The 15,651-nt window shown below is 41.7% G+C and overlaps 1 protein-coding gene across 4 annotated transcripts in view; it reads right to left on the bottom strand.

The window, feature by feature from the left end:
- PLCE1 (phospholipase C epsilon 1) overlaps positions 1-15,651 on the bottom strand; it is a 299,107-nt gene that overhangs the window by 59,598 nt on the left and 223,858 nt on the right. For 3 of the 4 annotated variants that reach the window (XM_046653787.1, XM_046653789.1, XM_046653791.1), the window contains exons 8-11: positions 11,484-12,159; positions 3,980-4,162; positions 2,440-2,557; positions 1,685-1,841 (exon numbers count right to left, since the gene is read on the bottom strand). In XM_046653787.1, coding sequence (XP_046509743.1) covers positions 1,685-1,841; positions 2,440-2,557; positions 3,980-4,162; positions 11,484-12,159 — 1,134 coding nt within the window. The remainder of the gene's footprint in view (positions 1-1,684; positions 1,842-2,439; positions 2,558-3,979; positions 4,163-11,483; positions 12,160-15,651) is intronic. The other variant, XM_046653790.1, reaches the window with a different exon arrangement.

The following is a 15,651-nucleotide window of genomic DNA, read 5'->3' as shown; positions in this document are numbered from 1 at the left end:
CTCAGTCTTGCTTTCTCCCTGAACAGCATTCGGGCTGGTTCTTCTCCCCCTGCCTTGTCTTTTTCTTCTGTTTTAGAATACTTGGTGGGCATGGACCCCCGTCCTCCTGTGATGGGGCCCTGTGATCTTACATTTGGAATGTTAGTTTCTCCACTTCTACCTCTTTGAGAAGATTTTCCTCTTACTCTGTCCTTCCTTTTCCTGCTCATGAGTGACTGAAACAAAGGGAAAGGCCACTTAACCCAAGTTTTCTGGCGATTTTATTTACCTGGGATGCTATACAGGCTGAAATATAATGTAAAGAATTCTGATTCTTTGTAACTTTTAATTACATTACAAACCTAAACCTACAGAAAAGTTTCAAGAGTGTACAAACAGTTCCCATGTACCCTTGATTCACTTTCGCCAAGTGTAGACATCTGAATGTATAAAGCATACATTATGTTCATTATTCCCATTGTGAAAGAATGCTTCCTTATAAAAGATGAGTCACTGTAGGGCTCTTATCAATAGCAAGCTTTCTTGAGAGAGAGAGAGAGATTATATGTGTGTGTGTGTGTGTAATTAATGTTTCCAAAGCCACTGTCCGCACAGACCCATTTCCTCCTCCCACTCCTCTGTTTGATAAAGTAAAGAATGCTGCTTTATCTTGGTTCTGTCTGGAACCTCTGCATTTCTTAAACCTTAGTGTTGGGTCGAGGGAGATGGTGTAGTGTTCTGATTCCTTTAGAAGAGTTTCATTTTAATATTTCTTCTGAGAGGGCAGATGTTTCAAATCTGCAATTTGCATGGACCTTATAGAATAATTTACTATAGTGGCAGCTTTAGAATTATATCTAAACATACCCAACTTGCTGTAATACATTCATTTCTCTAGGCATGTATATGTTATATGTGAGAAGAGTATTAAATATATTTCACTCATTAGCAAAGGGTCAAGCAAATTACATTAAAACAATTTATTCTTCAATTTTGAGCCACGCAATGATAGAAATGTTCTATAGGGGGCCGGCCCTGTGGCCAAGTGGTTAAGTTTGCGCACTCTGCTTCAGTGGCCCAGGGTTTCACTGGTTCAGATCCTGGGCGCAGACATGGCACCACTCATCAGGCCATGCTGAGGAGGCGTCCCACATGCCACAACTAGAGGGACCCACAACTAAAATACACAACCATGTACCGGGGGGCTTTGCGGAGAAAAAGGAAAAATAAAATCTTAACAAAAAAAGAAAAGAAAAGTTCTATATCTGCAATGTTCAGTACAGTAGCCTCCAACCACATGGAGCTATGGAACACTTTTAATGTGGCTAGTGTGACTGAGGCACTGAATCTTAAATTTTATTTAATTTTAATTTATTAAAATTTGAATTTAAATAGTTACTTCTTTTTTTTTTTCTTCCCTGTGGCTAGTGGCTACTATATTGGGCAGTGCAGATTTAGAGAGTCACTGCTTGCATTTTATTATTGCTACTGACCTTTGAAGAGTTGGTCTGTCAAATAATTAGGAGCAATTATAGTAATGTGAGAAGGTAGAAGAACAAAATCAGGAAAATTAGGAGCATTTAAGAATTTGGGGTTCTTCAGTTTTTAATGGAATTGTTTTCCATAGAGCACTGGAAGAGGACGCCCTTCTACACAACGTGAATGCTGTGAAGGGTCCTTCTGTTTTATCATGTTAAGGCCCCACCTGGACGGGCTCTTGTTTGAAGAAGACAGCACAGGGGAGGACACTGGCCTGATGGGAGATGACGTCCCGGAAGCCAAGTTAGGGGACCCAGCCGTGGTCAAAGAGTGGGCTCTTCTGGAAGGGAGAGGGTTCGGAGGGCTCGTGATGGCATTCGCCTCTGTGAGAGTGAAAGGCAGAAGAGATAATAAGTCTGGTTATACTTTCCCTCAGAAATCAAATAAAAACCAAAGATGCCTCTGAATGTCTGAGCAAATCAATCTATGTAGGCAATTTCCATACAACAAGAATCAAAATATTCTGATGAATGGACTAATCCGGTGGACTCTCAACCCTTGCTACACATTAGAATCATCTGGGGAGCTTAAAAAGTATATAGATCTCCAGGTCCCAGCCAGAGGGTGTCCGAATTGGCTGGCCTGGGGTGTGGCCAGGGCGTCCAGATATTTTTTTAAAAGCTCTAATATCCAGCTGGGGTTGAGAATCACTGGTCTAATCCATCAAATTGTATCTTGTATACCTAATACCCCCTGTCAATAATGGCAAGGTAATTAATGAAATTTTCTCCCAAGTACTGTGCTTGCAGAAATATCTCTTGGGTTACACCATCTAATTAAAAACAAAGGTAAGTATATTTAACACGATACAGAGTTTTGTTAAGGATGCCTACAATACTTAAGTCACAATTTAAAAGAAAACGCATATTTCTTCCGTAAAATTAAAAAGAAAAACCTCTCAGATGTGACTATTCTGCTTACCTGATTCCTCTGGTTCATTAGCATCTTGAGGGTCAGAACCGCTCCGGCTCCGACACTCTTTGTGCACTTTGACCTTGCGGGTGGCCATCTCATCGTCGGTTGCCTCTCCACTCTCACCCTGGGAACACGAGACTCACAGTGTTTCTCACTCTGTATTTCTCTCCCAGCATGGCTCTAGTTCAGGCAGGTCTCTTCTTGCAGACTGAGCCACCTTCACACTGCCTCCCCCTGGTGAAGGCTGATCAACTCTGCTTACATGACATTATCCATTTGTTCTTCCCTATAAAGCAGCACTCCTCAGGGGAGGGGGCCGCCAAGGGGAGGCATACGATCCCTGGGATCTCCGGGTAGAGACAGAATCATGAAGCAGACGAAGGTCAACCTAGGTATCAATAGCCTTCCATATATAAAGAGTGGGAATTTTTCTAGATAACCAGGTAGAACATATACTAACATGTAATAATGATAACATATAGAGTGCAATATATAATATACGGTCATGACATATTTATTATAGTGAAAAACATAACATAAAATTTACCATCTTAATCATTTTTAAGTGTACAGTAGAACTGTGGTAACTATATGTACCTTGGTGTACAACGCTTCTCTAGAACTTTTTCATCTTGCAAAACTGAAACTCTATGCCCCTTGAACATCAACTCCCCTTCTTCCTCTCCCCCGAGCCCCCAGCAACCACCATTCCACTTTCTGTTTCTAGGAGTTTGACTATTCTAGGTGCCTCACATAAGTGGAACCATGCAGCATTTGTCCTTCTGTGACTGGCTTATTTCACATAGGATGTCCTCAAGGTTCATCCACAGTGTAACATACGATAGGATTTCCTTATTTTTTTAAGGCTGAATAATATTCCATCGTATGTATATACCACACTCTTTACCCTTCATTTGTGGATGGGCATTTAGGTTGCTTCCAGTGATGATATATTTTAGACTGTGTCCTACATCTAGTATTTTCGCCCTCTAAAACCTTCATAACCTGATCCTCTTCCTTTCTAGTCCTTTCTCGGCCACCACAGAGCCCATGCTCCAGCTTGGGGCATGACCCCAGAACTACATGTGCTTCCTAGAACAAACCAAATCTTTCATGCCTCTCTGCTGCCTCCTTTGCCAGGGGCGTTTTCCCTTGGGTTTTCTGTCTGGTAAACTCCTACATATCCTTCAAGACCCATCTGTCAACTTCTCTGTGAAGCCTTCCCTGCTTGCCCCTCAGCCCTATATTTGCCTTCTTTCTGCTGCCACAGCACTCTGTAGGCAGCTTGGCGATGACTCTTATTTAGATCTCACTGTGTTTGTTAACATGTCTGTGTCCCTCTACGGACCCTGACTTTTTCCTGGTGTTGATTCAGCATTGGGCCTGGTTCCTAGCATTGGGCCTGCCACATAGGAAGCACTTGGTAAGCCCTTGAATTTCATTTGTTTTATATCTCATCTTGTCCCTAACCCAAATGACCTAAGTAGACCATACCATGGTCCTGGATAGATTGGGTCTGATGCTTAGTAAACAAGCAACACTCTACCCTCATCAGGATTTTCTTCTTTTTCTTGGTGGTACTTATGCCCAAGGTGTTGTTTCTCTGCACGTTGGGCTTCTCGGCACTCTTTGCTGATGTCCCAGGGCTGGGGTTTCGAGTACTCCATCGTCTGCCACCAAACAACTCCACAGCATGAGCCAAAGTTGGGCCTTCATACCGTCCATCTTCCTGCAAAAGAACCACATGCTGAACACATAAGGGAACAGCAAGCAATGGGGAAGTTAATAGATTAATGACTTCCAGTAAATTCCCAGAGGTGGAAGAGCAAAGGCAGCCACCAAGGAATAATGATCTGGCCACCCAAGTGGCTCTGTTTTCTAACTATCAGGACTCTCTGTTGGGGATTTCATCATGTCCTCTGCAGTCCTGGCCACATCCCTGCTGAGTTCCAGTGATGTGCTTTCATAGGGCCAAATTCAACTTAAACAAAAAAAATTTCCCATCCCAGTTTCAAAGATTATCTTCCAGAATTACCACTGTAGGAAAATTCATTAAAATGTACTTTGCAAATTAGGGCTTTGGAGGACTTGAGGGGTGTATGTGTGTATGTGTGTGTGAGTCTATTTAAGTAAAATCAAGTTCTATTTGTTATTGCATCATTCCAGGTAGATTTTCATCTATGTTATGCTTAGGATAGTCTGACTTGAAATATAGGGTATGCGGCATACATGAAATTCACTTGGGAGGGCTCTAGGGAGCAACTGAAATAGTTGGGCTGCCATTCTCTTGAGTGACTGGTATCCAAGGATAGAGAGCCCAGGGGACTCAGAACACCATACATATTATGATGCTGTGAGCAAAAACACATGCAAGGGGCAGGTTATGGTTTACAATAGCTGTTTCTCATAAAGCAACTCCATGTTACATGCGTTGAGCAGCAGTAGGCATTTATTAATTAAACAAAGGCCAGTGATTCTCCCAATACGTCAGGAAAGCCAGTTAATAAAACTACAAAAAGTCGAATATAAGTTAAAGACAATATTGATATTTCATAGGTTGTATAAAAGGGCCCTTTAAAATTAATTTCCATTTACTGTCTTTACTTTCTGCAAAACTTTAAGGCTGGTCTTTCTTTGCAGTTCCAAAGAAGTGCTTGTAGATAGATTTTGCTTTGTTGTAGATAATATGCAAATAATAAAGAGGCTCTGTGTATCTGTGCTTGCTCCTTTATCCTAATGTTCAGTGAGTGTCTGATTTTATGATGAGTTGTGACCTCCCACTTCCTGCATCCTGTTACGGATCCCAAGATGCTGAGTAACTTGGATACTGGATGTGGGAAACTTTTTGGTGATCTCTGGTAGTGGATATTTACCACTTATTCCTGTCCATTAATTATTTCTCTCTTCTCTAACCATACCCCAATTTTACTTTATCTTTTTTCCACTGGATACAGTCTTGGGTCTGTCAATCAAGGAGGAACATCCTCCCTTGACCAATGATTGGCACAGGATCCAAATAAGCCAATCAGAATCTCCCTCTCTGGAAAATGAATCTTGACTGCAGAGATACAGAGAATGAAAACGGTTGGAGATCATTCCACTTGACGCAGGCGAACTGAAGAAAGTCCCCTAACAAGTCACTATGATTGACTCCAACATGGAATAAACATTTCACGACACTGTTTCATAAATGGGTTTTAACTACCTTACTGAATAACATACTCTGAATCTGAAAGAAACTTTGCAAAATTTTATCTATGAATTTTAACCAACATATCTTTAAAAATTTAATAGACTCCTTCATTAAAATTTAAAACTTCTGCTCTGTGAAAGATGCTATCAAGAGGATAAGAAGACAAGCCAAAGACTGGGAGAAAATGTTTGCAAAAGAAACATCTGACAACGAACCGTTGTCCAAAATATACAAAGGATGCTTAAAACTCAACAACAAGAAAACAACCTGATTAAAAAATGGGCCAAAGACCTTAACAGACACCTCACCAAAGAAGACATACAGATGGCAAACAAGCATATGAAAAGATGCTCTTACATCATATGTTACCAGGGAATGCAAATTAAAACAACGAGATAACACTACACACGTATTAGAATGGCCAAAATCCAAAACACTGACAACACCAAATGCTGGTGAGGATGTGGAGCAACAGGAGCTCTCATCCATTGCTGGTGGGCAGGCAAAATGGACAGCCACTTCAGAAGACAATTTGGCAGTTTCCCACAAAACTAAATATACCTTTACCATACGATCCAGCACTTGCGCTTCTTGGTATTTAACCAAAAGAGTTGAAAACTTAGGTCCACACAAAAATCTGCACATGGATGTTTACAGCAGCTTTGTTTATAATTGCCAAAACTTGGAAGCAACCAAGATGGCCCTCAGGGGGTGAGTGGGTAAACTGTGGTCCATCCAGACAATGCAATATTACTCAGCAATAAAAAGAAATGAGGGGCCGGCCCTGTGGCTGAGTGGTTAAATTTGTGCGCTCCACTTTGGTGGCCCAGGATTTCACTGGTTCAGATCCTGGGCGGGGACCTAGCACTGCTCGTCAGGCCATGCTCAGGTGGTGTCCCACATAACACAACTAGAAGGACCTGCAGCAAGAATATACAACTATGTACTGGGGGGCTTTGGGGAGAAGAAGAAGAAGAAGAAAAAAAAAGATTGGCAACAGATGTTAGCACAGGTGCCAATCTTTAAAAAAAACAAAAAAGGAAAAAAGAAATGCGCTGTTGAACCATGAGAGTACATAGAGGAAAGTTAAATGCATACTACTAAGTGAAAGAAGCCAATCTGAAAAGGTTACATACTGTATGATCCCAACTATATGACATTCTGGAAAATGCAAAACTACGGAGACAATAAAAAAACCAGCGGCTGCAGGGGGCGAGGGAAAAGGGTGGGGTAGGGTGGGGGAAGAGATGAACAGGCAGAGCAAAGATGATTTTTAGGGCAGTGAAAATACTCCATATGATATTACAATAATGGATATATGTTGTTATAACTTTGTACAAACCCAAAGAATGAACAAAACCAAGAGTGAACTCTAAGGTAAACTACGCTCTTTGGGTGATTACAATACGTCAGTGTGGGTGCAGAAGCAGGGGGTTTATGGGAAATCTCTGTACTTTCCTTTCAACTTTACTGTAAACCTAAAACTGCTCTAAAAAAATAAAATCTTTTTTTTTTTTTTGGTGAGGAAGATTGTCACTGAGCTAATAACTGTGCCGCTTGATGAGCAGTGTGCAGGTCCGTGCCTGGGATCCGAACCCTCGAATCCCAGGACCACCAAAGTGAAGCATGTGAGCTTAACCACTATGTCACAGGCCAGCCCCACAAAATAAAATCTTTTTTTTTTTAAATTAAAATTTTTTTTTTTTTTGAGGAAGGTTAGCCCTGAGCTAACTACTGCCAGTCCTCTTTTTTGCTGAGGAAGCCTGGCCTTGAGCTAACATCCGTGCCCATCTTCCTCTACTTTATATGTGGGACACCTACCACAACATGGCTTGCCACGTGGTGCCCTGTTCGTACCTGGGATCCGAACCAGTGAACCCCGGGCCGCTGTAGCGGAAATTGCAAACTTAACCGCTGCACCACCGGGCTAGACCCAAAATAAAATCTTTAACAAACATTTTTAATAGACCTGTTGCCATGTACACATAAAAGAACCAGCACCATTCACCTCCACTGCTCTGATTTTTCTAAATTCAGAACATCCCAACATGGGGCAAGCTTTACTCTTAACGGAAATATTTTAGGTCTGGAAAAGGCAGGATGCCTTTGCTTAATCTTTAAAGGAGACTTTCTGGGAACTAAAATGTACTTTGAATCGTTCATTTTATATAAAACAATAAATTTGTTTGGTATGGGTGAAGGATATACCTTCTATTTTTAATTTGGGAGAAGGACTATTGTGAGTGAAGGCACATTCTCAGTTTTAGAGAACAGCTCATGTGGAAGATGAGGATTAGAAAATTGATTCCTTAGAAAATATTCCTGCACTTTTGCCTCTTGGCATATCTCTGCAAATGATATCTTGAAGACTGTTAAACTAATCTAATCCTTTGAATAAATCCTTTTTCTCCTTTGAAGACAGATAGAATCTGTTTCTGTTGCTTACAACCATAGAAGTTTATCTGCTAATCCTGTATTTAGCCTTCTCAGCTTCCCAGGGATCTTTCCAAATACCCAGGATTAGGGGTTCTCAGCTCTGCCCCCGAGAAGCTCGAGTCAAAGCTCAGGACACCAGTCTTTCCTCCACAGCCCACATCAAATCTCAGCACAGTTTACTTTCTTTTATTTTCCTGTATTCCTAGGCTTTGTTACAAACGTCACTGTTTCTTCTTGTCTTTGCTTTATCTCCTGATACTATTTCCATTGGATTGATTTATCTTTACCAGTATAAAATACTTGCACTTGAAAGTAACTTCACATACATTCATCACACAAGGGGGCTCTGACATCACAAAGATTACTTTCTATATAAGCACTTAAACTGGAGATAAAAACATATTGTTATAGAGCTCCTAATAGAAATTTGGAAGAACCCAAGACTTCTCATAAATGTCTTTAACTTATAGATATATTTCAATTGTTTTCTTTTGTACTTTAGGACTTCTCAGAGTCTTGAACATGCTAAGCTGCATTCTAAGTCACCAAGAGGGGCATTTAGCATGATGCCTGTTTGACCTTTTGTTCTCCAAGTACCAAATTAGCATCCTTTGGACGTTCCCTGAGACAGTTTGGGAACTGGTCCATATGATGGGAAACGATAAGTCCACTGACATTTTTCACTTTTTGGGGGGGGAGCTAACACCTGTTGCCAATCTTTCTCTTTTTGCTTGAGGAAGAGTGGCCCTGAGCTAACATCTGTGCCAATCTTCCTCTACCTTGTATATGGGATGCTGCCATAGCATGGCTTGATGAGCGGTGTGTAGGTCCACACCCAGGATCCGAACCCGTGAACCCTGGGCTGCTGAAGCAGACTGCACAAAGTTAACCCCTACGCCATCAGGCCAGCCCTTCACTTTTTTTTAAAGAAAGAAATGGAGTGTGTTTCTAAGACACGTTTCCTGTCTTCCCGGGCGGCTCATGTAGAACAACGTCTTGAGGAAGAACATCACCCATGTTTTCAGAAGTGACTGGGGTACACGGAGCTGCTGTGCCTTTACAGTGTGAGGCTTGGTTCCACTCAGAGGAGGAGGGCTGGGGGCTGGGGGCAGGGAGGCACATAGCTGTGCTTGTAACTGGGCAGGACTGAGTCTGCTGAAGGTCACTTCCTCTGGCTCTGCTTCAGCAGCACCTCTTACCTCTTCCCATCTGCTGGTTATGGTCTCACCTGGTGCCTCCTTCAGCAAACACTGAGGGTTGCCAGGGGAAACGAGAAATCAAGGACACCTTATGTGTTAATTCAGTTACTTTATGCTATAAGATTGGGAAGGAAACACATGGAACAAATACACCACGCAGGCTTTATGACAGGGATTGTAATTGAGCTCAAAGACTTTGCTTTACATCCAGGTTGAATGAATTTTCATCATTCTAGAAGACTGAGGAATGGCTGTAATTAAAAAACAATATTCTCAGAACTTACAACTAGAATATACAATTATGTACTGGGGCTTTAGGGAGGAAAAAAAATCAATATTCATAATAGCTCTGAAAATCTTTCTTCCAAGCAGTTGACTGCACTGAAAGCTCCCTGTGGAGCAGACAGGAAGCAGGTATTTTGGTTTCTGTTTTCGATGAGTTAACTAAAACTGGCTTGGTGTTGTGCAGCATTAGCAAAGTTGTGTCTATAGGCCTACGTGCTTATTAATTAATTACTCAAGTTAGTGACTCAGGATATGATCTCTACCCATAGTTATTGCATGGATGTGGGGACAGGAGAAAAAGGAGGCATTATATGTGCTTCTACTAACATCCCAGAGGGAAAAATGTTTTTAATTGTCAGAAACATGTTAGAACTGTAAAAAGCACAGGAAATCAGTCATTTGAGTATTAAGTCATCGTTCTATTTCTTCTGTGACACTAGTAAAAAAGATAATTTTTTCCCAAAAAGATCAAAAAGTATAACAAACAAAAGCTGAATATTTTCATACAACTCATTTGACAGCACCATTTCAACAGTGTGGCAGGGTCTGCGACTCAGTTTCCAAGCAATCCCTGCCCTCCTTCCCCCACAGCATGCCCCTCTGTCTCTCTCACTGTCTCATTCAGCCCAGTTCCGCACCACCCCTAGCTAGGCTATTAAAGTACCTGAACATTTAGGGTTAATAAGAAACTCACTCAGTTAAAGCAGCCCACTGTGAGAACTTCCCCCTAAAGGCTGCCGCCACTACAAACCTGGTTAGGAAGAGCTCCATGTATGAGTTCTCCCACATTCGGGTAAGCGTCTTCTTTTTTTTCTTTTTAAAGATTGGCACCTGAGCTAACAACTGTTGCCAATCTTTTTTTTTTCTTTCCTGCTTTTTTCTGCCCGAACCCCCCAGTATATAATTGTATATCTTAGTTGCAGGTCCTTCTGGTTGTGACATGTGGGACACCGCCTCAGCGTGGACTGATGAGTGGTGCCATGTCCGCGCCCAGGATCTGAACCAGCGAAACCCTGGGCCACTGAAGCAGAGTGCTCGAACTTAACCACTCGGCCACGGGGCCAGCCCCCTTGGGTAAGCTTCTTTTAATCTTAGTAGTTCTACAGTTAGGCAGCAATACCATTAAGTGAAGTACTATCCGTATTTAACACACATGCTCTGAGAGTCATGTAGCATATTAGGCAATGAATCGGAATTTCAATTTCCAAAGTGAAGGTTCCCAATGTATCAGCTAGTCCCTAATTAACAATAAAAGCATTCGGATTACAACACTTTCACCTGAAACCTGGAGTAAGTGAAAATGCTTATATGAACTGGTTTCTTTCCAGAAGTGAGAAGTACAATGACCACAGTCACTATTTTCATACAAAATAATAATAAGACACACTATGAGCCAGATACTATTCTTTATACATATGAATTTGCATTATGGCTTTACACATATTAACTCAGTTAAACATCACAGCTACCCTAGGAATAGGTATTGTTATTATTATTTTATTTTTGCTGAGGAAGATTTGCCCTGAGCTAAGATCCATTGCCAATCCTCTTTCTTTTTTTTCGCTTGAGGAAGATTAGCCCTGAGCTAACATCTGTGCCAACCTTCCCGTATTTTTTTGTATGTGGGACACCTCCACAGTGTGGTTGGTGAGTAGAGCAGGTCTGCATCTGGGGTCCAAACCTGCGAACGCAGCCCGCCAAAGTGGAGTGTGTGGAACTTTAACCACTCATCCATGGGGCCAGGCCCTATTACTCCCATTTTATAGATAAGAAGCTGAGGCACAGAGGTTAGGTAAAAGCTGCCTAATATCACTCAGGTAGTGAGTGACAGAGCTAGGAGAATGAACTCTGATGGTCTAGTTGCCAAGCGTGTGTTTACAAGATCTGTATCTTGAGAATTATGTCACTGAGAAGAGAGGGAAGGCTGTACCCCTTACCTGATAGAGGCTGACGTATTGTTTCCGCAGCCACTGCTGTCTTTGGTCAGGGAACTTCCTCATCTTTCTTACAGCTTTCGTGAGTTCCAACAATCCGCTGAAGAGCATTTTAGCTGTGTGCTTTGGTGCCACAAAGTGCAATAACCTATTGTCCGTGGTCTGAAGCCCATAGAGCAGCGTTACACCAGTCTCTGAGAGAAGCATGCTACCCAGTTTGTTCTGAACACACACAGTGTGTATATCAATGCTAGGGTGTCCCATGTACACAGCCTTTGCTGAAAACAGATCCAAGACCCCCTCCACCAGGCTGCTTAATCCAGCACTGCCCAGTAACGGGAATTTACCAGGCTCAGACGTGTTACTAAGTACACCAAGTTTCGCTTTAGCACTGGCTGGGGAGGCAGTGGTGGGCTTCGTCCAGGTCAAGGTGCTATTGTCAGGCTGAAGCCGGAGGAAGCAGCGGGCAGAGAGGTGCATGTCCTGGTCGTAGTGGATGACCGTGGCCCCCTGCAACAGGAACTGGTGCACATCAGCTTGGATAGACAGCACGTACCACGGGATGAGCTCTGTCCCATGGTCAAACGCCTTCTGTGGCTCTTCTGATCCATGAGGGTCCCATTCTTTGGGCTGCTCAAAGATGTCATTTTCAGAATCTAGCAAATCTCCAATTATAAACCTGATGGAAAAAGATACAAATTTGATCTGTTTAATAATCAGAAGTGAGAACAACACAAATCCTTTCACTAGCTCTGGACATCATTTTTCATTCCACAGTGAATTCAAATTAGCATAGGAAACATAAAATGCTAAAAGTCAGAGAGTAATTTTTTATAGCTGTATTCTAAAACCTTATATACAGCAGTGTGTCTGACCACAGGCATAAGGAAAGGAACCATTAGATCAGTTATTGTATTTTTAATACCAACAACAATAATCTTCATTACGTATTTAGTTTTCCCTCTTGTGTCAGGAACTGTGTTAAATACTTTACACACATTTCTGCACTTAATTTGAGCTACTTGTGAAGTGAGTTTTCTTACTCTTTTTTGTCTATGAGGAAAGTGAAGTTCAGAAGGGGTGAATCCCTTGCTCCAGGTTACCCAGCTCAGAAGAGGCCTACCCAACGCAGGACTCTCGTCTGTCTGACTCTTTAGCCTGAGATCTTTATCACTAGGTTCATCTGCGTTCTACTTGATCATAAACAAAAGTCAGGAACTGAATACAACAGGGCTAAAACAGGCAAAACAAGACTTAAGACTGCGTTGGGTAGGCCTCTTCTGAGCTGGGTAACCTGGAGCAAGGGATTCACCCCTTCTGAACTTCACTTTCCTCATAGACAAAAAAGAGTAAGAAAACTTACTTCACAAGTAGCTCAAATTAAGTGCGGAAATGTGTGTAAAGTATTTAACACAGTTCCTGACACAAGAGGGAAAACTAAATACGTAATGAAGATTATTGTTGTTGGTATTAAAAATACAATAACTGATCTAATGGTTCCTTTCCTTATTTTTCCTTATAAGTTGGCCTGAGAAGTGCGTCTGTTAAAAATAAAAAATGATTAGGGCAAAGACACTCATTGGGAAATACTGTCACGGTAGCCAGGCAAGCGAGACCAGCTCTCCTTGACTCAACCTTAGATTTTCATTGTGTGTGTGTGTGCATGTGCCAGCACATGTGCACATAAAGGACTTGTTTGCTTAGAAATTTAGCAAGTTGTCTTCCCTGAGTCAGGAAGCTGGATTATTAGGCCAGGAGGGTCTGAGGAGAAGGCTAGGAGACTTTATTGCTTCCTTTCTATCTGGCCACCTTGATAGAAATGTGCCCAAGAGAGACTCACGCTCTTGGAAGCACGTAGAATTGTTAGTGGGATCAAGGTTTCTGCTGTTTGATCCATAGACATCACTAGCAAAGTGGTGGATAAAATTGAGAAGGAGCTGGTCCGTGCATCTCTGGGAAGGAATGCTCCCATCATCTGGAGGCACGTGGCGGCCTACTGCCTCTTGGCGAGGCATGAGCAGCAGCACTGGGCTGCTTGGACTCTGAGTCCAGATCCCCGTCCCGGAGCAAGAGCCCACTCCTGCTTTCAAACAGCAGGTTCTTCCTCCTTGCCTCCATAAGTAACATTCTTAAAAGAGAAATCTACAAGAGATCTCACAAATCTGATGGTCAGGATATCCTTTTCAGATAACCCACACTAGAAACAACCCAAATGTCCAGCAATATACAATAAAATGTATAAATAAAATTTGATGTATTCATACAATGTAATTCTGCAGAGCAATGAAAATGAACATGCAATAGCTAACTACGTGCAACAATATGGACAAATCTTAAGCAACAGACACAAGAACACACGCTGTATGATCGCATCTACGTAAATGTAAATTCCAAAACCAGACAAAACTACACTACAGTGTTTAGAAATGTATAATAGTGGTAAACTGATAAAGAAAAGCAGGATGTATTATCATGAAATTCACAGTAGCAAATTTTTCTCTGCGGGAAAGGGAGTCACAGAATCGAGAAGGGAAACAAGGGGTTTACAGGTGCGGATAATGTTTTCACTGTGGGTGGCAGTTACACATGCATTCACTTGATGAATATTCAAATACATTAGTTTTTAAAAAAACTTCTAATTTTAGAATACAGTAGGTTTAGATTTGTAGAGAAATTGCAAAGACAGTATACCCCACATCCAGTTTTCCCTATTATTAACCTCTTACATTGGGATGGTGTATTTGACACAATTCATGAACCAATACTGATACGTTATTATGAAAGTCCATCCACTATTTAGATTGTCTTAGTTTTTCCCCATGTGCTTTTTCCGCTCCAGGATCCCGTCCGGATACCATATGACATTTAGCCATCAGGCTTCTTTAGCCTCCTCTTAAACATGATGGTTTCTCAAACTTTCCTTGTTTTTGTTATCTTGACGGTTTTGAGGAGCGCAGGTCAGGTATTTTTTAGAATGTCTCTCAATTAGAATTTGCCTGACATTTTTCTCATAATTCCACTGCAGTTCTGGGTTTTGGGGAGGAAGACCACAGAGGCAGAGTGCCATTCTCATCACACCCTGTCAAGGGAGTACCCTACCAACGTGACGCATCCCTGTTGACAGTGACTGGCTGAGGCAGTGTTGGTCATGTCCACTGTAAAGTTACTCTTTTTCTTTTTTTTTTTTTAACCCCTTTCTATAGTGTCCTCTTGGGAAGGAAGTCACTACATGCAACCCACCCAAGGAGTAAGGAGTTACGTTCTACCTGCTGGAGGGCAGAGTATCTAAATTACTTCTAAATTATTAAATTAGTTGGAATTCTTCTGCACGGGAAGAATTTGTTTATTTATCATTTAAGTATGTGGACTCACAGACATTTATTCAATACTTCAGGTGATAATTTCATAGCACTGAGGCTGTTTAAATTGTTTCAGCTTTGCGAGCTCTTTCAGTTGGCTGTTGTGTTCCTCTGACATAACCTCATTATTGTGTGTGTGTGTGTGTGTGTGTGTGTGTGTTTTAAACGCTTCTTTAATTTCTGGCACAAGATGCTCCGGGCTCATCTTGTGTATTCCCTGCCCCAGTCCTGGAATCAGCCATTTCTCCAAGGAGCTTTGCTTTCTTTTATTGAAGAATGTTATTAGAAATCAAGATCTGGGTGCTATGTGCAATTACATTCTATTTTACACACTTTTCTTAAAACTACATTTCACCTCAAGATGTGTAGAAAGAAAGAAAAAGAAAGAAAATCCTTATGTCTAATTTAGCTCCATCCCGTTGAAATTACTCTCAGTAACAGTGGAAACTCAACACTTATGTCCACTTATATGATACTTCTGTCCACGTTTTATATATAAAATACGGTAGTTAGGAACATGCCTTCTGGAGTCACTCTGGGTTTAATGTTCAGTTCCATCACCTCTTTGCTGTGTGACCTAGTCAAATCACTCAACCTCTCAGAGCCTCACTTTACTTAGCTGTTAATGGAAAAAAGAGAACACCCATTTCAGAGAGTAATGGTGAAGCTCAAATAAGATAATACTTGTAAAGCACTCAGCACAGCCTTGGGCTCAGGAAAGTAAATGACTATAATTAAAGATAGGAAGGTGGAGGCTTCGTCCCTGCCACTTCTCCTTCCCCGCCTCCTTTGCACCAGGCTAAATCCGCCCA

The sequence above is a fragment of the Equus quagga genome, chromosome 2 (assembly GCF_021613505.1).
Source record: "Equus quagga isolate Etosha38 chromosome 2, UCLA_HA_Equagga_1.0, whole genome shotgun sequence".
Classification (NCBI taxonomy): Eukaryota; Metazoa; Chordata; class Mammalia; order Perissodactyla; family Equidae; genus Equus; species Equus quagga.
The sequence above is the reverse complement of the archived record's forward strand: the minus strand, read 5'-3'. Positions and strand labels throughout refer to the sequence as shown.